The sequence below is a fragment of the Chiloscyllium punctatum genome, chromosome 42 (genome assembly GCF_047496795.1).
Source record: "Chiloscyllium punctatum isolate Juve2018m chromosome 42, sChiPun1.3, whole genome shotgun sequence".
NCBI classification, from domain to species: Eukaryota; Metazoa; Chordata; class Chondrichthyes; order Orectolobiformes; family Hemiscylliidae; genus Chiloscyllium; species Chiloscyllium punctatum.
This window is the reverse complement of record NC_092780.1, coordinates 12,871,208-12,895,069: the sequence shown is the minus strand read 5'-3', so window position 1 is coordinate 12,895,069 and position 23,862 is coordinate 12,871,208. Positions and strand designations below refer to the sequence as shown.

General features: G+C 38.1%; 1 protein-coding gene across 1 annotated transcript in view; it reads right to left on the bottom strand.

Moving 5' to 3' along the window:
- top2a (DNA topoisomerase II alpha) overlaps window positions 1-23,862 on the bottom strand; it is a 57,134-nt gene that overhangs the window by 28,283 nt on the left and 4,989 nt on the right. Inside the window, exons 6-20 of the mRNA XM_072561416.1 lie at window positions 22,531-22,628; window positions 19,031-19,243; window positions 17,547-17,720; window positions 15,335-15,436; window positions 14,626-14,763; window positions 13,066-13,204; window positions 12,083-12,240; window positions 10,930-11,055; window positions 9,418-9,528; window positions 9,167-9,272; window positions 4,294-4,403; window positions 4,113-4,205; window positions 3,747-3,861; window positions 2,605-2,726; window positions 148-296 (exon numbers count right to left, since the gene is read on the bottom strand). Coding sequence (XP_072417517.1) covers window positions 148-296; window positions 2,605-2,726; window positions 3,747-3,861; window positions 4,113-4,205; window positions 4,294-4,403; window positions 9,167-9,272; window positions 9,418-9,528; window positions 10,930-11,055; window positions 12,083-12,240; window positions 13,066-13,204; window positions 14,626-14,763; window positions 15,335-15,436; window positions 17,547-17,720; window positions 19,031-19,243; window positions 22,531-22,628 — 1,954 coding nt within the window. The remainder of the gene's footprint in view (window positions 1-147; window positions 297-2,604; window positions 2,727-3,746; window positions 3,862-4,112; window positions 4,206-4,293; window positions 4,404-9,166; window positions 9,273-9,417; window positions 9,529-10,929; window positions 11,056-12,082; window positions 12,241-13,065; window positions 13,205-14,625; window positions 14,764-15,334; window positions 15,437-17,546; window positions 17,721-19,030; window positions 19,244-22,530; window positions 22,629-23,862) is intronic.

The window sequence follows — 23,862 nt, the reverse complement described above, 5'->3', positions numbered from 1 at the left end:
AAAACGTTCAAAAAGAAACACAAGATTTTAAAAGAAACAGAGCTTTGTATATAGGGAAAAGTATAGACTTTTCAATTTAGTATCCCTCTCCCCAAAACATCATGAATTTTCCTATCATTTCTACAACAAATTTCCTTCTTCACCAACCTGAGCATAGTGAAAATATATCGAGGACTTGCAGCATCTTTGCCACCATTAAGCCTTGTACCGAACTGACCAATTGGCTTCAGAAGATTAATATTATTGCTGCCAACAAAGTCCTGAGCTAATCCAACAATTGTCATCATGAGGGATGCCTGAGAATATCAATTAAAGCAAGTTAGCAAAATACAAGGAAAAAGTACAATTAAGTAATTCTTTGCTACCATTGAATGCTCCATTTATGATATATGATACGTGTTGTTTGTTGCATAATGGTAGCTTTATAGTAACAAACATTTCACCCTCAAAATTTATTGAAAAACTAAACAAATTAATTTCAAATTTTTTTTTTTAAATCTTGTTCATTTAGCAATGATTCTACTGGCTCAAATGAATAAATGCATAAAAATCACTGGTTCAATTCTCCCATTTTTAGGCTAGATGTTATTTACTTGGAGTTCCATGGCAAGTATCCTCTATTAGTTCAAAGTGACTCATTAGATATACCAATGGCCTCTCTGGTCATTCTCAGGCAATTATGTGGCAAAACACATAATTCTTGCTGTTACAGGAACCTTCCAGTACACAAACTGCTAGCACATTATTTAAAGCCCAGTGTATCACTTTAAACACTGTGAGCCATGAATTACCTCACACACTGTCCTCTTAGGAAACAGATGTTTCAGGTAGGGAAGCTGGCACCATCCTTTTCAGACGGAGGCCGGGAGAGCCTGGTGAACAGGCAACAAAGAATTGGCCATCCTCTCCCCAACAGATGACCAGAGGAAGCCAAGACACCAAATACAGACAGCTTGGACCCAGATTGTGGTCTTAATCAGAATTGAATCGAGGATTAAATGAAATGCACGGCAAAGCAAGCAAAAGACAACAATCTTCTGCACTTTACAAGTGTAAATGACATCATCAACTTTCTGCTAACTTACATTCATTCTGTGTCACTGCAATCTTCTCAAGTTTTATAGATACCAATCTCACTATTGCATGTAGCATCTCAGCCCAACAACTGTCACCCTCTTCATCTCCATAACTATCAACCTGTCCTATTTTCTGACTTAAAAGTAAGTAATCCACAAAGGATGGCAAGTAAGCGCAAGCTAAATGAGTGCTAATAAATGAAGCTAAGAACCGTAAGATACATCCTGCATAGATGGCTAAGTGATGGCGAGAGCCAGCAAGTAAAAATACAGAATGCATCAGAGAGTGTGAAACAACGGACAGAAAATTCACACTTAGCCTGTGGAGCGCAGAAAGTCATTCACTCTACTTTTACATTGCTGGGTATTTCTCACGAGGACTTTACAACAATTGGGTAGCTATCTCAGTCCAGGCTGACAGCATCTGGTACTATGGTTATCTTTGGCGGTCTGATAGAAAAAAGACAGCTCTCCTTTCCACCACCCTGTTCACCAGAACTTGGAGGTGAACTCAGATGCCAAGTTCCTTTTCTCAGCCATCTCTTGCATCACAGCAGTAAAGCAATTTTTGAATGGACATTCCTTGATTCCAGCATTTGAAGAGTGCATCATTGTGGTTTAAATTTAGCACCTGTAGCATCATCACCAGAAGATCCCAGCAGCAGTGAACACTTTTGCCCCAGAACCTCAATTTAGTAAAGATGTCCTGAAGCTCTGATGCATAACTAATTATGTGAACAGCTGAAGGTTACACAAGAAAAAAGTTACCATGGCCCATACCCTCTGTTAAATACCCAGAAAATGACAACCAAATTGTAAGGAGATTCATCCTAATGTATTATTAATAAATAATGATTAAATAATTTATTTAATCATTCATGGAATGCAGATAGTGCTGCCATGGTCACATTTATTGCTCACACTGGATTATCATGACAAGGTAGTGAGCTTTCTTCTTGAACTGTTGCAGTACTTCTGCCAATGATATGCTTGATGATGTTAGAGGTAGGAAAACATAAAACATGTACTTTAATGGTGATGAACCTTAGCGCATGCTGAAATCATGTACAGGAAGGGCGCCCTCCTCTGACCAACAGTAGTAATTTTTTTTTATTTTTATGTCATAACTTTGAGTGATGTGTGCATTTATGACATCCAGGTTGCTGTTTGATACTGCTGAATGATCTATAGTGTTACTTCACATGGGTGGCACTCATTGTAGTTAAATAAAAAAAGTTTCAGTTCCACAAATAATTTTAAACAAATTATTGTGAACTTCAGGGGAGTGCATCAAACTTCTACTGACGTAGACAGAGCAAAACTTTATTCAGTAAATTATAACCTATACAAGTACTGAAAATTCACATTTGTAACCCAAAAACTTTGTTCCTTTACAAAGTAGGAATTTGACATATGGCACAAAATTCACAAGAACATGAATTCTGCAATTATCACATACCATCTCCTTGCTAAACATTTTTGCATATACATTGGAGAAAAACTTATTCCAGTTAACCAAGAGACTTACCTCACCATGATGATAGGCTGACATTTCAGCGACAGAACCAGCCAACTGAGCAACTTTGACTTCACGTTTGTCATTTCGTTTAAAACAGGTGAATAAAACCTTGCGCTGACCAGGTTTCAATCCTTAATTAAAGAATATATAGAATGAAACAAATTCAATTATTCCAAATAAGGCGCTCACAAGTGAAATTTGCACTTTTGACATCTACACTTATCCTGGTTAAGATCACAGGATGAGGAAGACACTGGCCAGACCAGCATTTATTGCTCATCCCTCATTGCCTAGAAGACAGTTAACAGTCAACTACATTATTGGGGGTCTGGAGTCACATGTAGCCCAGACCAGGTAAGCAAGGCAGAACATCAGTGAACCAGATGGGTTTTTCCCTCAACAGTCAACAATGGCTTTGGAGTCATCGTCAATGGAACGTCCGATCCAGATAAATAAGGACTATTGGATAGGAAAGGTTTGGCAACTTTAGAGGGGTGTGAGAGGTCAGCTTTAAAGTCCGTTCTGGAGGAAGGCAGGGTAGAGGGGAACTACCTTTTGCAGGGCTCTGCTGATATGCATGAGCATACTCCAAAGACAATAACCTCCCTCCAGCAACTCTCTCCAGAACTTTAAAATAAAAACTTCTTGCCCTTCCTGGCTTACAATGTCATGACACATACTACGTAATATTAGGAACAACATGAATTATATTAATAAACTCAACTAACCTTTAATTTTTACTTAAACTATGTGGGCAAGCTGCTGATTTTGGCACCCACCCACCATTTGCATTTCCGGGGTAACCTCAGGGATGGGAAGATGGTGGACTAGACACTTACTCTATTTTAGGGGACATCGTCCTGCTGCTACTGAAAGGTAAATCAAGCCCAGGAATTCCTAGAGGCAAAATGGACCTAATGTCCTCTATTTCTATTGCACTGTTCTATTTTCCATTGTTCATTAACTGATTTGCAATGAATCTACATATTGCAACTTATAACAAAGGCCAGGCACAATAACAAGGGAAAACATTGAATTAACATTTAAGACAATCTTATCTTGCATATCATATAATGCAGCTGAAAAACAAAGATTATGCTGTGGACTAACAAATAAAGCAATGCATTTTATTATTACAGCTCAAGACTCACCATCCACAAGAGAAGGAATTGACCTCTCGTTATCAGAATTTGAAAAAAGCACCAGTTCCTTATTAATAAAGTCATTGAAAGTCAAATATTTTATTTCTTTTCCATACAAATATTGCTGTAAATAAAATAAAAAGTTGATTATCAACATTTTTTCCTGAAATATTTGATCAGACACATAACACACAATTTGATTATAGAAATTGGACACTTATAATACCAACCAAGAATCCATATATTTGATAGTTTTGTCTACAAACAAATTAACCTATTCAACTTTCATATGACATGTTCAAGGTACTAGTTAAAAATGTTATTAATTTAAATAAATTTATTGCAACTTGTAGCAAATGAATTTCAATACAGTACATCTGGTAATCCATGTAACTTTCGCTGTCTTCTGTCAACCATGAAGTTAGTTAGCCATTCCTTGCGTTCGTCAATTTTTTTCCGACTAAATGCCTGAAGAATTCAGAAAATCATCAATTTAAGCCATTTAAGCATTAAAAAAAACTGATTTTGAAAATATATTTTAAATTTCAGTTCTCACCAGGGTTATTGCAGAATCATCTTCTGGTCCATTGTATTTAAAGGGGATACGATGCCTCTGCATTTCAGCAAAATATTCCTTTGCCTCCTTAGCAGTGCTCGTACCCAAACCTAATGATTTAAATTCAATAGTCAGATGTTAATCAAGCTAAAGTACATCATTGAAACAGATCAAGAAACATCATGTCAAACACTTGCAGCAGTTCAGAATTTAAATATGAACAGTTCCCCCGATAAATAAAAAAATGCTGAGGCACAGGCAAATACATACAAAATCTGTTTTTAGTTAAGTTAGAAACCAGACCTATAAGAATGAAGAGCAGATTCACTTCTGATCCATTTACAAGCAAAAATGAAAAAAAAAGCTTAATTTTATTTTGGTTTGCAAAGTCTGTGAGAAGATTTGTAGCTTGGGTGCTCGTTATTGTGGTTCTGTTCGCTGAGCTGGGAATTTGTGTTGCAGACGTTTCGTCCCCTGTCTAGGTGGCATCCTCAGTGCTTGGGAGTCTCCTGTGAAGCGCTTCTGTGATCTTTCCTCCGGCATTTGTAGTGGTTTGAATCTGCTGCTTCTGGTTGTCAGTTCCAGCTGTCCGCTGCAGTGGTCGGTATGTTGGGTCCAGGTCGATGTGCTTATTGATTGAATCTGTGGATGAGTGCCATGCCTCTAGGAATTCCCTGGCTGTTCTCTGTTTGGCTTGTCCTATAATAGTAGTGTTGTCCCAGTCGAATTCATGTTGCTTGTCATCTGCGTGTGTGGCTACTAAGGATAGCTGGTCGTGTCGTTTTGTGGCCAGTTGATGTTCATGGATGCGGATCGTTAGCTGTCTTCCTGTTTGTCCTATGTAGTGTTTTGTACAGTCTTTGCATGGGATTTTATTTTGGTTTCTTTCAACTATCAAGAGCAAACTTTATAATAAAGTCTTGTGCAAAAGTGCAAAGCCAAGTGGGAAATTAAAGGTAGTACTTGAAGTAAAAAAAAGTATACAATTTGGCAAAAAAAACCAGACTGTGGATTAGGAACATGTTGGAAGTCAGCAAAGGAGAACTAAAAGATTGTTTCAAAGGAAAGTACAGAAAAAGAATAGTGTGCAGGGAACATAAGAATTTGCTGCAAATGTTTCTATAGGTAGATAAGGAGAAGAAAGCTTGGTGAAAAAGGTAGATCCTATAGAATCCAAAATGGGGAAATTTATAATGGGGAGCAAAGAAATGGCTCACAAACTAAATTCATACTTTACTAAGAAAGATACAAATCACAAAGCAGAAATGATAAGGAATACAATGTTTCATGAAAGCAAGAAACCCTAAGGCTTTCTATAGGTATATCAGGAATAAAAGAATGATTAGAATAAGATTAAGGCCAATCAAGGACAGTAGTGGGAAGTTGAGCGTGGAGTCAGAGGAGATAGGGGAAGCACTAAATAAATATTATTCGTTAGTATTCACACTGGAAAAGACAATGTTGTCGAGGTGAATACTGAGAGACAGGCTACTAGATAGATGGGATGGAGGTTCACAAAGGAGGTGCTAGCAATTCTGGAAAATGTGAAAATAGATAAAGTCCCCTGGGCCAGATGGGATTTATCCTAGGATTCTCTGTGAAGCTCGAGAGATTGCAGAGCCTTTGATCTTTATGTTGTCATTGTCTACAGGAATAGTGCCAGAAGACTGGAGGATAGCAAATGTTGTTTCTTTGTTCTAGAAATGAGGAGGGTGTAGGACAACCCTGGTAATTATAAACCGATGAGCCTTACTTCGGTTGTGGGTAAAGTGTTGGAAAAGGTTAGAAGAGGTAGGATTTATCATCATCTAGAAAAGGAATAGGTTGATTAAGGATAGTCAGCACAGTTTTGTGAAGGGTAGGTCATGCCTCACAAACCTTTGAGAAGGAGACCAAACAGGTGGATGAGAGTAAATGTGGTGTATATAGATTTCAGTAAGGCATTTGGTAAGATTCCCTACAGTAGGCTATTGCACAAAATACGGAGGCACGGGTTTGAGGGTGGTTTAGCGGTTTGGATCAGAAATTGGCTAGCTGAAAGAAGGCAGAAGGTGGTGGTTGATGGGAAATGTTGATCATGGAATTCAGTTACTAGTGATGTATTGCAAGGATCTGTTTTGGGGCCACTGCTGTTTGTCATTTCTTTAAATGACCAGGAAGAGGGTGTAGAAGGATGAGTTAGTAGATTTGCAGATGACACAAACGTCAGTAGAGTTGTGAAGAGTGCCAAAGGACGTTTCAGGTTATAGAAGGACATAGATAAACTGCGGAGCTGGTGTGAGAGGTAGCAAATGGAGTTTAATGTGGAAAAGTGTGAGGTGATTCACTTTGGAAGGAGCAAAAGGAAAAAGAGTACTGGGCTAATGGTAAGATTCTTGGTAGTGTAGATGTACATAGAGATCTTGGTGTCCATCCATATAGATTCCTGAAAGTTGCCACCCAGGTTGACAGGGTTGTTAAGCAGGCAAATGGTGTGTAAATTTTTATTAGTAGAAGGATTGAGTTTCGGAGCCATGAGGTCATGCTACAGCTGTACAAAACTCTGGTGTGGCCGCACTTGGAGTATTGCATACAAGTCTGATCACTGCATTATAGGAAGGATGTGGAAGTGTTGGAAAGGGTTCAGAGGAGATTTACTAGGATGTTGCCTGGTATGGAGTGAAAGTCCTACGCGGAAAGACTGAGGGACTTGAGACTATTTTCGTTAGAGAGAAGTTTGAGAGGTGACTTAATTGAGACATATAAGATAATCAGAGGGTTAGATAATGAGAGTCCTTTTCCTCGGATGGTGATGGCTAGTATGATGGGACAAATCTTTAAATTGAAAGCTGGCAGAAGTCGGACAGATGGCAAAGGTACTTTCTTTACTCAGAGTAGTAGGGATGTGGAACAGCCTGACTGCAACAATAGTAGACTTGCCAACTTTAAGGGCATTTAAATGGTCACTGGATATACATATTGATGAAAATGGAATAGTGTAGGTAAGCTGGGCTTTAAATTGGTTTCACAGGTGGGTGCAACACCAAGGGCCGAAGGGCCTGTACTGCGCTGTAATGTTCTATGTTCTAAGAAACTGAAATAAAGCTGTATTATTAGAGAACCGGTGTTGGAGAAATTGATGAGACTGAAGGCTGATAAATTTCCAGGGCTTGATAATAGAACAGTTGGTCCGACATCAGTAGTGGAAAAGATATTATAGTACATGATCAAGGATTTCATATCAGAGCACATAATGGTAGAATCAGACACAAGTCTGATAGTAAACAAGTATGTCATAATTTGTGTTCACTCTGAGAGCTGGCAAAACTGAAACAGCTGGTGGTGATGGAAGAAACCAAGTAATCATTCACAACCAGAATTGAAACTTTATTGTACTCAGAGACCAGATCACAGTAGAGGACAGCACAATTGTCCCTAGCAAAGATTGCCACCAGATACTGGTTGAACTCCACCAGGGGTGACCCAGGGTTTCCAAAATGAAGATGCTGGCAAGAAGTTATGACTGGTGGCCAGTGCGCAGAGTGCAAACAAGGACAAACACCACTGCCAGCAATTTCCCCCTATTCATGGGAATGGCCAGGAAAACTCCAGAAAACCCCAGACATGGTTACACGTCATCTCTACATGTCCTTTCATGGGCTCAAAGTTCTTAAGGTCATTGTCACTCAAAATGGCTGAACTTGCCTAGAGTTCGGTTGTTGGTTTGCTCGCTAAGCTGGCAGGTTGTCATGCAAACCATTTGCATAGAGTTAGTCTGTATACATGGGGGAACGACAATAGAAAAACTACTTGCATCTTTTGCAGATATGGACTCCCGGAAGTGCTGGTCACAGATAATGGGCCGTCATTTACTAGTGGAGAATTCAAGTATTTCCTCAAGTCAACTAGTATTTGTCACATAAGGACAGCTCCATACCATCCCTCATCCAAAGTCAGGCAGAAAACACAGTCCAATCTTTAAAGGCAGGCTTAAAGTAACAGCCCACAGCTTCACTAGATACCACATTGTCCTGGTTCCTATTTGACTATAGGACCAGCAGAGTTGCAAATAGGGAGAGGCTCCTCACCCGGTTAAAATCAGATCTTCCCGGACCTAGGGAGAGGGGTCAGGAATGCCAGTGCCAGACACAAGATTCTGCTAAGCAAGACAGGCAGTTTACTTCAGGGGATAAAGTTTGGTGGAGGAACCAGGGGAATGGCCTTGCATGGATAACAGGCATGGTTGATGCAAAGTCAGATCCAGTGACATTGGGTTGGTGCAATTGTCCTGAACAAGCACGTGGACCATATGAAAGCTGTGAACTCACAAATGGTGCAAGAGCAAACATGCCCAGCTCCTCAACTGCCTTCTCAACTGTTCAGGAACCTATGGGTTCTCCCTCTTTGTGAAGTGTTGAAGGTACCTCAGAATCTGAGATGGACACAGTGAATGTCACCACCTCGATGCCATTGCCATCTGAAGAGGAGAGTGAATTTGTTCCGAGATGCTGAGGGTGCAAGAGGTGAGGTATTGTGCATTGCATGCCGCCCATATCTGAAGCAGAGTTAGAGAAATCTGACCTGGTGCTGAAATGCCCAAGAGGAGCTACAAAAAACAAAGAACAGGCCTATGTCCTTGAACTCAGAGGGGGAGGGACAGAGTGATTGTAACAAGGACAGCTAAATGGAGCTAATAGAGTATCTGAGTTTTCATGAAGAACGTGGATATAGCTTGTGGCTAAGGGAGTTTTGGGTGGTGAGGGGAGGAAAGAATAGACAATTCAGCTCAATAATCTTACTTAATGGCACAGCAGGCAATCTTTCCTTATATCTATGCAAAACAAATTAAGTTCTTAATGTTGATAAAGTCACCACACAGAGATCTTAAACAAACCTTTGTAGTATTTTACTTTCCAAGTCTTGTTGCTTTCTGTCTTACTTCTCCACTCTTCAAATTCAGGAATACTGTAAAATGCAATTTCCTGTTTGTTTTTTGACACCTGGAAAAAAAATCTAATTTATACTGTTGCCTTAGTTTACAGCATACCAGAATAATTTTGACAAAATTAAAATGGTTATTAACCTTTTACATAATGGACCCTCCTGCAATTATTTAATTTAATACTATCCAGAAGGAGAACAAACCTTTACAATTGGAGTAATAAATTCCTCAATGAAATTATGTCTGAGCAATGAAGGCCAGTTGTGATGAATGAAATTGATCACTAAACCCTTGATATGGGAACCATCTTGATCCTGCAAAAGAATAATTCAGTAAAATTATGAATCAGATTGTAGATAATGGAACATTTTCACAAGCCTGTATAATGGAATACTTCAGGTCAAAATAACCTAATAAACAAAATCTCAAATATTTCCTTTTCCTCGGTGTAAAGTGTGGTATGCAAGGACAAGAAAGTTAAAACACAACAGATATCAATACCACAGTCCCACTTCTAAAGTTAATATATATATGATCTGATATTACCTTAAAATTCTTGCTAATTGTTCATTTTCCTTATGTTGACCATAAATGGAAAAATATCCAATCATAATGCTAAGTCAGTCATACAACAACTTACACAGTGAAGAATGAGCACAAAGATTGTAAAGTGAACCTGCTCCCAAATTTTTAAAACATTAGCAAATTAAGAGTACAATGAATTTGGTGTACAACTGCTGCAGTGAGGACAGTCCCACCAAAATTATTGCATTATCTACTGAATTAATATATCTTATTTTACTTGTTCTCACAATTGCTGCCACACTGTGAAAACACCAAGTAAAAAAGCCAAATTTTAATACTGCAATACATTTTCCTGCATTTAATTCAATATATCTCTGTACATGATTAAATAATTTGATAATGGATGCAAGTTTGCTTGCTGAGCTAGAAGGTTCATTTTCGGATGTTTCGTCACCATACTAGGTAACATCATCAGTGAGCCTCTGGTGAAGTACTGGTGGTATGGCCTACTTTTTATTTATGTGCTTAGGTTTCCTCGGAGGTTTTATCGGAGGCTCACTGATGATGTTATCTAGTATGGTGATGAAACGTCTGAAAACCAACCTTCCAGCTCAGTAAGCAAACTTACATCCAGCACCTCTACCTGAGCTACTATTTTTCTCAAAACTCGCTATCATTTGATGACCTTTAGCATAATCAATCCCACAGCAATTCAGACCTTAAAATAAAAAAATCTCCATATACTGGAAATCTGAAATAAAAGCATTGCTAGAGGTGCTCAGCAAGCCTAGAATCATCTGCAAACAGCCAAACAGAGTTAACATTGCAAGTTAAACATGATTTTTTTCAGAACTGAACAACTATATTCAACTTAACATGCCATCTCTCTCTCCACAGATACTGGCAGAACAGATCTGCTGAGGATTTCTAACACTTCCTGATTTTATTAGAAATTTATACCTTGTTCACTTAGTGTTATTGACTTGCAATACATTGCATTTGAACAGGTTGCACATTTTTTTTGGGGCTGGGAGGGGCGAAAGGGACTGCTGGTTTGGAGAGGAGAGGGTGATTTGCAATGTTGTAGCAAATCACTGATTCACCAAATTTATATTCATAGTGTGAATGAATTATACACTACTAGAAAAGGCGACCGATTCTTTTCAATGCCACCAGTCATTTAGACCAACCTGATCTGTCATAATCATCAATTTTCCATAACGGAGTGTCTTAAGAGACTCCTGATCATCATAATTCTTCTTGTATTGCAGACCAATGATTTTTATCATGTTGTTGATCTCAGCATTTTCCATAATCTGTGAGGTAAAAACAACATTAACATGCAATCCAAATATTTCTGACTGCTTACCAACGTAGTCACCTAATTTATCATCTATTGGGATGGACAACAAATACAGTGAACAATAGCAAGGTTCATGAAATATCTTCAAAGCATGGGTAACAATCTCTTGCTGACCTGACCCCTTGTGGCTAATCGAGAGCAGAACTTTAAGTGATCGGACAGGAAACACATTATCACCGTGGGAGGTACAAAAGTGTGAAAAAAAAGACATGGGAGACTGGAATGCAGCACTGTATATCGTCTATTTAAAAAACAATTATATTAGTGAACAAGAGGATATTTCTTGAAATGTAGTGAAGACAGTCCAAAGTAGTCACATGACATTAGTGAATCAACTAATAATGTATTGGTTGGAGGCAATTTAAAAATATGTGAATACATCGTGTCAATATCGATTATTTATTCTATGTAACAGATATTGCAAGGTTTAAAAGCTAAATTCACACTGGGTGATCGAATTAGGTATCTGCTGAGAGAATAACTCTCTATATCTCCATTTGTAAATCTAGAGTCATTAAACTTTCTAACAAGCTACTTTAAATTTTACTTATTGTGAATTTTAACATTGCAATTTGTCTTCTTCTAAAAATCTTATCACTTTCAGACTTGACTACTCCAAGAATTCTGTACTGGCTTTCTACCTTTCTGGTGCATGTAAAACCCTGGTTTTCAACACCCATTTCTGATGACACTTGTTCACTGTAACCTACATTGTATTCTGGTCCCCAATGTCTGGAAAGGTAAAATTCTTGATCAAATCCTTTCATTGTCTCATGCCTTTTTTGACAAGGCTAGGTTCTTCTGGTGCTGTAGAAACCTGTCACTGATTTCTCCAAAGTTAACTCTTGGAGCCACCATTAAAAAACTTACCATTTGGATTATACCTCGTGAAGTGCTTTGGGACATTATCAACATTCAAGATGCTGACTGAATTCAAGTATTACTCCATTACAAACAATTTACATCTTACATCAACGTACCTGTTTGTGAGAAGCTTCTCGTACATTGAGAAGTTTCCCTCTAAGTGGAAACACGCCATATCTGTCTCTGCCAACAACTCCTAGGCCTGATACTGCCAAAGTTTTGGCTGAATCACCCTCTGTTAGGATGAGGGTACAACCATGAGAATGCTTTGTTCCTGAAAAACAAAATTGAATAACAATTTGTATCTCACAACTGATTTATATGTTTTTAAAACTTTCTTCGTTGGATGTAGCCATCATGACAAGGCAGTTTTTTCTAACTCTTTCAATCCATGCTGTATACATATACTCAGTGATGTTGAGGAGGGAATTATAGGAGTTTAACCCAGTCACACTAAAGGAAACCAATTTATTGTTAAACCATGAAGCCATAGAAAGGGACTAGTTGGACCGAAGGGTCTGTTTCCATGCTGTATACTCTAAAATATAATGAATTTGATTGATTTATTATTGCCACATTTATCGAGATACAGTGAAAAGTATTGTTTTGCATGACAACCTAAGGAGGTTTCACCATATAGAATCACAGAATCCCTACAGTGTAGAAGCAGGCCACTTGGTCCATCATGTTTACACCAACCCTCTGAAGCATCCTACCCTGACCTACCCCTATATTTCCCTTGGCTAATTCACCTAGCCTGCACATCCCTGGACACAACAGCAATTTAGCACAGCCAATCCATCTAACCTGCACGCGTTTGGATGGTGGGAGGAATCCAGGGCACCTGGAGGTAATCCATGCAGACATGCCACATAGACAGTTGCCGTAAGGTGGAATCAAACCCAGGTCCTGGCATTGTGAGGCTGCAGTACTAACCACTGTGCTGGCCTAGGCAGTTAGGGCCATTTTAGTTTGGCTACATGGTTGGCATGGACTGTCTGGACCTAAGGATCTGTATCCATGCAGTGTGACAATAATAAATCAAATCAAATTTTCCTCAAAACATCAAGTGCAAGAAAAGCCAGAAACCTCATCATACCAGCATCATTAGCATCGTCCAGTTTAGGAATTCCTTTGATCTTGGTTTGTTTTAATCCTGAGCATTTCTTATTGAGCATATTCTGAGCTTTAAACTTAACCCAGTTCATGATACTTTCAACGACACCACAATTCATTGCCTACAAAAGAAACAGAGTAATATTTAGTGGAACAATTTTGTACTGTTTATATAGTTCTTGTCCAAGCAATTAGACATTATCAAATAGATAAAAATGTCCAATAAGTAATGATGTAGTATCAGTCGGTTTCATGGATTAAGTGCCTAAAATTCTATCTCCAGAGGAAGACAACTTTAAGGGTGAATTCCACCTTCTTTCTCTTGGAAAGTCTTTGGTCTCTGTTCATCAATTCACCAATAACACCACAGCAAACAAGATAAAGTATTTATACAGAAAACTGCAGTTTGTATTTTTGATCCTACTAGTCAATGTCAGCAAGTTGAAACTCTGTCATGCATGCCATAATCAAATATTTTGCACTCTGAACTGTAAAAATGTGATGATTGAAATGAGATTGTAAAAACTATATGGTACCAAGCCAGATGTTGATATAATATTCATTAGGAAGCAAGAGTAGGGACAAAATAACCAAATTATGAGTGTAGTGAAAGAATGTAAAGCAATAACAGATGATTTTGCATAGCAGATGGGTAAGAAACAGATGTAGCAAAATTGTAAATATATTTTGGGGAAAACAGTGACATAAGTAAGCCAAAAGGGATAAAAATTTCTGATTTACTACAAGAACAGAGATGGACAAGGGTAGATGCAGCTTTAAAGGAAAATATAGATTTTAAAAAGTCATAAAACGCAAATGAGAAATTTACAAGGAACAGAGGATAGAATCCTTACAGTGTGGAAACAGGTGATTCAGCCCACTGAGTCTACAGTGACCCTCCAAGAGCAGCCAACCCAAATCCACCCTCCGACCCTGTCCCTGCATTTCCCATGGCTAATCCACCTTGCCTGCACACAATGGGCAATTTAGCACAGTCAATCCACCTAACCTGCAGATCTTTGGACTGCAGGAGGAAACTGGAGCACCAATAGGAACTGGGAAATTGTGCAAACTCCACACAGACAGTCACCCGAAGATGGAATTGAACTGGGGTCCGTAACGTTGTGAGGCAGCAGTTTTAACCACTGAGCCACTGTGCTTTTCCATCAGAGCACATAAACAATTTTGCACACTGCAACAGATAAAACATTGTTGATTCACCAGACAAGCCCAGAATGAGACCTAAGATATCCAGAGTTAGAAAATCTTTTTCAGTCTACTCAGAACTTAGAATACTTTAGCACAATGATCGGTGATTTTACTATTCTCAAGGTAACTGGATAATACTTTGAAAGTAATGCTATATAAAGGAAACAAGAAAAGAACAGGATTTAAACTGAATAAACTAGCTAAAGATCGAGACTGGCACAGATGCAAAGAATCAAATGGTTTCTACGGTGTAATTTCAATGATTACAAAATTGTTGCACATTACTCAGACTGAATCACCAGAACTCAAAACAAAAAGTCAAAGCCAAACATACCGCTTTGATAAATTTCTCTGATAACACACATTGGGATCCAAAGCTCTTTGCTTGAAGGGTCATATTCTCTTTGGTCTGGGAGTCAAAAGTTGGATTCTCAATCAAACTGTTCACAAAGACCCAAAGATGATTCTTGACCTGTCACAGATTTGAACTTACAAAGTTAGACATATAAAAAATAGACAACACAGAATGCTTGCAGTCATCAACTGAAAAGCACAACATTATACAGAAATTTTAACAAGGAAGAGATTGAAGAAATGTGTTTTCTGTATCAACAAATCCACCTTTGGACAAATTCATATGAATTCAAATCTAAATTCAGACATTCAGATGACAAATATTAGAAAAAGTCAAATTGACAACACATCTCGAGTTCACTACAATTTCCTTTGATGTCTACCTATTGTCAAAAGTGGAGTGGAGTAGATGATATTTTTGTTTCACAAGTAAATCTGAGGACCATAAGTGAACTGGGAAATTATTAGATTTTTGGTGCTCTATCTTTAATACTCCATTCATAGAGAGGATCCCTCAGGTCAATATTTGAAGAAACCCACAGGAAAATGCAAAACAAAATTGGATTCTACAACTTCTCACAATTAAAAATCCATCTTCTACTGCATTAGAGTCAGTTAATTACATCAAAAAGATAAGTTTCATTTTCAGAGATGTCACACTGTCAAAGTCCATTTTCTACAAAACTTACCTGAAATGGCTTCACTGCAACACCTCCTTTATTTTTCTTCTTGACAACTTCAATTAGTTTATTCACTAATTGGTCAGTGACATAGTCAACATGTCTTCCACCCTGGAAAAAGAAAAAGTGTCACGCAAGCATCAAAGCACTTCAACTAAAACAGATGACAACTAGCTTTGCAACTCCAGTGGGTTTACTCTTAGTAACAGTGACTTTAGCTGTCTTGTTGACAACCTTTGAAATTATTTGCTCAATCCACTTTACATTAACAAACACCTTACAAATCTGTTCAAACCTCAAATTTTCAACAAAGCTGTTAGTAACTATACTTAGGTTACATCAGCAACTCCTTTGGTTCAATGATGATTTATGCTACAACACTTTTTGAGAAACACCTCGTCAATTTTTGTACGTTAACAGGTGCTTATAAATGCAAGGTATTGTTGTTAACAAGTATTTTACTGCCCAGTTCAATACACAACATCACTCTCATTATGTGCGTTACAGATTGATTAGTCATTTCCTTTACAGTTTCTAGATTAGAGTGGTGCTGGAAAAGCACAGCAGTTCAGGCAGCATCCGAGGAGCAGGAAAATTGACGTTTCGGGCAAAAGCCCTTCATCAGGAATAGAGGCAGAGTGCCTGCAGGGTGGAGAGATAAATGAGAGGAGGGTGAGGGTGGGGAGAAAGTTGCATAGAATACAATGGGGATGGAAGTGATAGCTCAGGGAGGAGGGTGGAGTGGATTGGTAGAAAGGAAGATAGGCAGATAGGACAGTGCTGAGCTGGAAGTTTGGAACTGGGGTGAGGTGGGGGAAGGGGAAATGAGGAAACTGGTGAAGTCCACATTGATGCCCTGGGGTTGAAGTGTTCAGAGGCGAAGATGAGGCATTCTTCCTCCAAGCATCGGGTGGTGAGGGAACGGCGATGAAGGAGGCCCAGGACCTCCATGTCTTTGGCTGAGTGGGAGGGGGAGTTGAAATGTTGGGCCACAGGACAGTGTGGTTGATTGGTGCGGGTGTCCCAGAGATGTTCCCTAAAGTGCTCTGCTAGGAGGCGTCCAGTCTCCCCAGTGTAGAGGAGACCGCATCGGGAGCAAACGGATACAATAAATGATATTGGTGGATGTTACAATAAATGATATTAGTGGATGTTTACAATCAATAAGGGCCCTCCTCTCTGACCTATCACCTCCATCCCCACCCCCTATTCACCCATTGTACTCTATGCTACTTTCTCCCCACCCTCCTCTCATTTATCTCTCTACCCTGCAGGCACTCTGCCTCTATGCCTGACTGCCTCTGCCTCTATCCCTGCTTTTGCCTGAAATGTTGATTTTCCTGCTACTCGGGTGCTGCCTGAACTGCTATGCTGTTCCAGCACCACTCTAATCTAGAATCTGGTTTCCAGCATTTGCAGTCCTTGTTTTTACCTATTTCCTTTACAGTGTCAGAAGTGCCAATGGGAGATGATGCCCTAGTGTTATTATTGCTGGACTATTGAAACACAGGTAATGCCCTGGGGACCTGGGTTTAAATCATTCCATGACAGATGGTGGGATTTGAATTCAATAAAAAACTGGAATTAAGAGTATAATGATAACCATTAACACATTATTGATTGTTGAAAAACTCATCTTGCTCAATCATGTCCTTAGGGAAGGAAACTGCCATCCTTATCTGGTCTGGCCAGTGACAGCCCAAATCCCATGAATGAAAAAAAGGGCAGGTGATCATCTTCAGTCCAGACAAATGTTCCATTCACAACAGCTAAGATTATAGATTGCCAATTTTGTTTTAAAAGCTTCAAATTATGAGAATTTCTGCTGTCTACTTGGTATTTTTTAAGGACTGCAACTCTGCAACGCTTACTCCATTTATCACCAAATATACAAGTCAGGCAGGGATTTAATTTTACTGAATGGACAAAGGAGAAATCTGCTAATTCTATGCTCCTTGCAACCCCCAACCTAAACTTCCTGTTCCCTGAAAATCTGCCCTCTAAATACTGCTTTTGCATGGCAGCTAAAACATTGCCATGGTTAAGATCACCCAATGCACACAATATCGAACCATGAATTTTTATAGCCTGTGTAATTCAGCTACTCTGAATAATGTAGTCAATCCATCAAAATAACTATTTTCTTTCAAGTGATGCTCTCTAAGACAAATATATGTGACCAAACACCTCTATAATTAATTATTAAAAAGAAAAAGCTTACCTTTGTGGTAGCAATGCTGTTTGCAAAGCTTATCTGTTGGAAGCCTTTCTCACTCATAGTCACACAGACTTCCCACCGTTCATTTACAACTTCATGGATTATTTTAAGTGGGCTACCTGTTTCATCCACTTTATCTTTTACGTAAAGATCCACGTAGCTACGGAATCCAGAAACCTATAAACAGAAAGACAAAAGTTATCAATTTTGAACAATGGCCAAGATTTTGCAGCATTATGATGGCGAAACTGTCAGTGCTCCCCAACATTACTCCTCTGAAACTGACACTTCAAGTCCACACATGCAGTTAAATGCAGAACTGTGAAAGTTGCTATCCATGATTGTACATTTCTTCAAAGGGACAGTGACGTAACCCTAACCTGCAAGCAATTAGAAATAACCGAATTGATTAGAACTTTCCTTTTACATTATTAGTCAATTGCAAAAACACTTGAAAAAGTCAATTACTACATGTCGTGTAACTGTGTTCAACACTGCATTGTTGAAAAACCATCTGGTCGTTAAAAAACGAACTCAATATTTGTGGAATGTCAAATTTCTCTAAAATAATCAGTAATTCCACATGGTTTTAAATATATTTTAAGATTTTATGATGTTATGAAGCTAGAAAAATCTCATTTGAATCTCCAATCCTTACTTCATTCTAAAATTGAATTAAACATTGAAGGATAAGCAAGTGCACTTTCTTCCGGTTTGGAGCCATTCAGAATACTTCATTGTAATTGGCTATTTACTCTGTTTAATAACTTGACTGCTGGGCTCCTGAAGAGTGCCTTGGCTGGACACCAGTTTCAAACTCATATCAGAAAGGGAAAATCACACCAGAGATTACAAGACTTTTGTAGGTAGATTCCTTTAAGGTTATTGGCAGACATAGTTGCCTCACCACCGACTGTGAAAACTAAACAATGATCTAATTTACTGCTCAATTCTGTCTAAGTGCATTTAAATTGAAGCTCTCAGAAATTATACATGAAATCTTCCTTACTCTTGATTGAAACCTGAGGACAGAAGAAGGAAATTGCAATATTACATGTAACAGAAATCTATTCAATGGGTCATCTTGGTGCTGGGGTAGGAGATGAAGACCAGGAGCCAAGGAGCACGCCATCAATCCGCTTTGCCCAAGAATTACTAATACACACCAAATATGAAGCGTACAAAAACTTATCTGGGATCATAACCTGAATACACAAATGGATATTTCTTTTGAACATTCAAAATAAGCAGCAGCAACATTGATGTACTTTAACTTTTTTGTTAAATATATCAAATAAATATTTTGACTATGTCATTATATAATATTCAACACTAAAACAAAAGTAAATAGCTACTTAAATTTTAAAACCAAATTAAAATAAGAAGCTAACTTGCTATTCTTAAAAATGCTGTGGCATTCAGCTATATTTTGCTCTCCCAGCCCCAAAAAAACCTAAATCACCCCAAAATTATTATTTAAAACGTACAGGTAATTTCTTGCCATTTAGAAACACTTTGACTCCTTTACAAGTCCCAGCAATATCATATGCTCTTCGTGACATTATCGCCACAATGTCTTTATCAAGTGTCTGCATTTTGAATTTAGGAAGATCAGGTTGAAAAGTGATGCAAGTGTAGTCATCGCCGTCAAAGGACTTGATTTTAGCTTCTTTTGCATCTCCCATATTGTTTGTCCAAGTCTGCAGATCAAAAGCACAGTAAAATTTAAGAAAAATGATCATGAATAAACTTAATGTCCTCTTCAGTACAGACTGGGATTCCCAAGAATAAATGCAACTAGGGAACAGGTGACGATTATTGAAGGGCCTATGCCTAAATTGTTGACTCTCCTGCTCCACGGATACTGCTATTTTCAGTGCCACACATGTTGACTTTGATCTCCAGCGTATGCAGTCCTCACTTTTGACGATTATATGCAGCTTTATAAGACTTTGGTTAGATCACACTGAGGATTGTACTCAATTCTGGTCGCCACATTACAGACATAATGTGGAGCCTTTGGAGAGGGTGCAGAAGAGGTTTACCAGGATGCTGCCTGGATTAGAGGTTGTAAAACTTGGATTTTCTCTGGAGTGGCGAAGGCTGAGGGGAGACTTGATAGAAGTCTGTAAAATTATGAGATGCATAGATAGGGAGATGGGAGGGGCAAGTTTTTTTTTACACAGAGTGGTAGGAGTCTGAAAGTAGCTGCCAGGGATGATGGTGGAATCAGATACAAAAGCGGCATTTAAGGGACTTTTCGACATACACATGAAAATGTAAGGAATGGAGGGATATGGACCAAGGTCAGACAAAAGTTTAATTTGGCATCATGTTCAGCACAACATTGTGGGCCGAAGGGTCCATTTCTGTGCTGTATTGTTTTTTGAAATTGTGATAGCACTTGACTGGAGGTATCTTTAGGGAACAAGTGTTGCTTGAGTTTTGTGCTACTTGAAAATTGTATGCCCAGACTACTATATAATCAGTATCTGGTGTTTAACATTGGTAACAGAGAACAGTTAGCTGTAAATCAAAGTTTAGTCTAGCCAAGGATGACTTGGAGAAAACTTCAGAGATGAACGAGTCAAAATCTAAATTACTGGGGTATGATTAACCACCTGTATTTTCTAAAGTGACCATGTGGACCATGTTAGTTCTTCACTAAGATGAAAACTTACTATGTCCTTTGTACTTTCACTACCATTCAAAAACAGGATAAGAAGCAAAGCATTTTTTTTGGACCGGAAACCGATGAGAAAACTTGGATGATGGTTTTGTCAAATTATTAACTTTCATGGATTAAGTTTATAAAAAAAGATGATTTACTAACTGCTGATATATACAGAAAGACAAAAGTTCCAGATAGAAGTATTCAAAACTAAACACAAAAAAAAAGGATTTGGAAGAAGATAGAGATATGAGTCAGAGAAGGGACTGTATTATCACAAGTTTCAAGTCACTGATGAATATGTTGGCTGAATTGTAAGATTCTGCCATATTAAATAGCAGATGCACAACTACTGCGTGTGGAATTAACTAGCCAAAATGCTACCTTGACTTTGAGTAATGAAGATCGGAACAATGTTAAGGAACTTGCGAATTGCACCAGTTTCGGATTTGGGGATCATAACATATTAAAATCTTTCTTAAAACAAAACAGATAGAATTACTCATTTTAACACAAGTTGCAATATCTAGTGAAATACTATTGTTATTAAGTAGACTATCAACGAAGAAAATGAATATAGATTTGATATAGAAGACGAAGCTATTATGTTTGTAAGATCTGAGAATTTGCAATTTACACAATCAGGACATTGTTATATTCCTTTATTGGAATGTTAATTTCTTCAGTGGTGAATTAAGAAGTATCACTAACATTAGGGGACAGAAATTTAGAAGACAACAAGTTAATTGTACAAAAACTACAGGCAAATTGCCCTTCCATCCTCCAAAAGATCAAATCTTTTGTAAAGGACGCAGGACTAGGGGATGGACGGTACAACAAGCTTAGAGAATAGGCAAGTGATAGATGCGAGATTTGAAAGGTATACCAAAGGACAATGTTATGGCCTACAGAATGTCTGTAATTAGCGAGATTTCAATAAACTAGTGACTATGAATCTAAAGGCAAAGGCTAAAGGAAAAAAAAACATTTTACATTTGTGGATTTGTTTGTGGATTTGCTAACCAGATTGGTCAGTTGAAAATAATGCAGTTAAGAAATAACTGTGCATAAATTAATGAAAAAGTAGGTAAGGACTGGTCTTGGACCACCCAGCAAACTTTCTCACTGATAATAGGAGGGTTGATGGAATGTGCGAATGATGAAATTAGAGCAAAGTCTGCAAACTTGAAAGTAATAGTTAGGAATACAGTAACATAAAATCCTTTTGTCAAAGGGGTATGTGAAAGCAAATATGCTGTGATAAGCAAAATGGTTCATAAACCTTTTGCAGATCAGCCAAACTATAAATTATCATCTGTTCTGGCAGGAGCTCTGGTGGAACATATTATTTGAGCAAACAATAGAATGCAAAAATTCAAAATGGAGCATTACACTTTGAAACTTACATTATTGGGAGACGCCAGGAACATAAAGCTTTTTGCTCTTAGTGAAGCTTATGAAAACTGTGAAGGATCTCAAGTGCAAAGGGTTTATAATCTTTCTTTTGGGAGAGCAATATAAATGTTGCGTTTTACGCTTGGGATATTATCAGAAAAGGAGTAAAAAAAGTACTTTAGCAGCAAAAAAATGCTTGCTCTTGTTAGGCAGTAGAAACTTGTTTGCAAAAACATCGTAGGAAATTCTAACGGGGATTCAGCAGCAATATTCAGAGTGCTACAATAATAAGTCAATATGAGAAAACATACATTCAACAAAATGTGTGAATGAATTAGATAATATAAAAGATCAAGATAGTAGTTTTAAAGCATATGCTGGAAAAGGGAGAAATCTCCAAATTGAAATGGATGAATAGCAGCAGTTAACTACTTACTTGACTTACAAAGAAGCAGGATTGGAAAAAAGACATTTAGAAGTCTAATGAAAACACAAAAAAAGCAGGAATATAAAATGTTGTCATGCTGAAAATATGTTATCACTTTGCATTGTTTGCATTTTTCATTATTTTCACTCATATTATTATTATTTGAAAAAGGTGAATGAAAGGAATATATCATCATCTAAGGACTGGCACAGATGTCGGCGACAAACTAGAGCTAGGGAACTGGTAATGGGTATATCTTAATTAAGGGATAATTGGGTGAGCATTTCACTGGGTGCATGGTGAACAAGTAATCAGCAGTGATGGAAATCGCTGCTGTACGTGAACTTCAGACGCCTGCGCAGCCAGAAAGAAACGAAAGAGCTCACCTATTAATTATAACTTAATTCTAATAATGTTAAATAATATTAGAGCCTCTATGAATTAAGTTAGACCAAACAGACTTCTTTTAAGCCAGAGTTTTCTATTCAATGCACCTGCTTGAAGGATTTCTTGTACTCCCTGCAAGCAGTTTCCACTGTAAACTTGGTGCTGAAAATATTGCAGAGTTTTGCACCATAACCATTTCGGCCACCTGCAAAAAAAAAAAATGAGGGTAATTCTCTTGTTCAGTAACAGATTAAACAGTTAAAGGTGATGGCATCAAATTTGTGAATTATACACTGAAGCTTTACACATCACCTGAATTAGTGACAGTGATTCCATGTATTAAAGATTTATCTAGCTATATCAAGATTATCTTTGAAAATGTGTATTCGTTTGCAAAATCTTACTTCCATTACATATATTGTCGTAGCCTTTGATACATTTACACCAGAATTGCTCAAGTGGACTTATCATTTTGTATTTATACCTATCCTTAAGTGATGTCACTACATCTATTTTGATTTGCTCAACTCCTCAAACTATAAACGAAACTTCTATACTTCAACCAAATCTACTTCTCAGACTTCCATGGGTTTAGCTATTTAAATAGAAATAACATGGCAGAATTATAGAAGTGTTATAGTGCTGTAGACTATTCAGCCCATTGCATCTGCAAATGGACATTACCTACTGCCCATTTCCTGCTTCCACCCATACCTTGCACATTATTTCCATCCAAGAAATCATCAATGACCTCTTGAATGTCTCAATTAAAACCTGTTGCCACCACACTTTCAAAGAATGTACTCCATACCCTAACTACTCACTGTATGGAAACGTTTATTTTCACATCACATTTGCTCCTTTGCAAATCATTTTAAAGGTAAAGCTGAAATGTGCATTATAAATCAGAGCAGGGTATATGAATTTAACTTAAGAAATATGTCAGAGCATTGAGGCACAGTGATCCACACCTTCTAATCAAGGCTCACTTAATCTTGATTCTCCCATATAAAATACCAGAGGCAATCAATGCCATGGAACATAAATGTACTCAATTGTGGGATGCTGACTTCCTTCCTCCTTTTCCACCCCTATAAGAGGTATATAGGGGTAGCACGGTGGCTCAGTGGTTAGCACTGCAGCCTCACAGCAACAGGAACCTGGGTTTGATTTCCACCTTGGGCAACTGTCTGTGTGGAGTTTCCCTAAGTCTGCGTGGGTTTTCTCCAGGTGCGCCGGTTTCCTTCCACAGTCCAAAAGATATGCAGGTTAGGTGAACTGGCCATGCTAAACTGCCAAGTCAGGGTTAAATATAGGGTAGGAATTACTCTTCCCTTGTTGGACCGAAGGGCCTGTTTCCATACTGTAAGGAATCTAATCTATAATGGGATATCTACTACAGGATGGAAAGTTTCCAAATTAGGTACTCTGAAATTCCA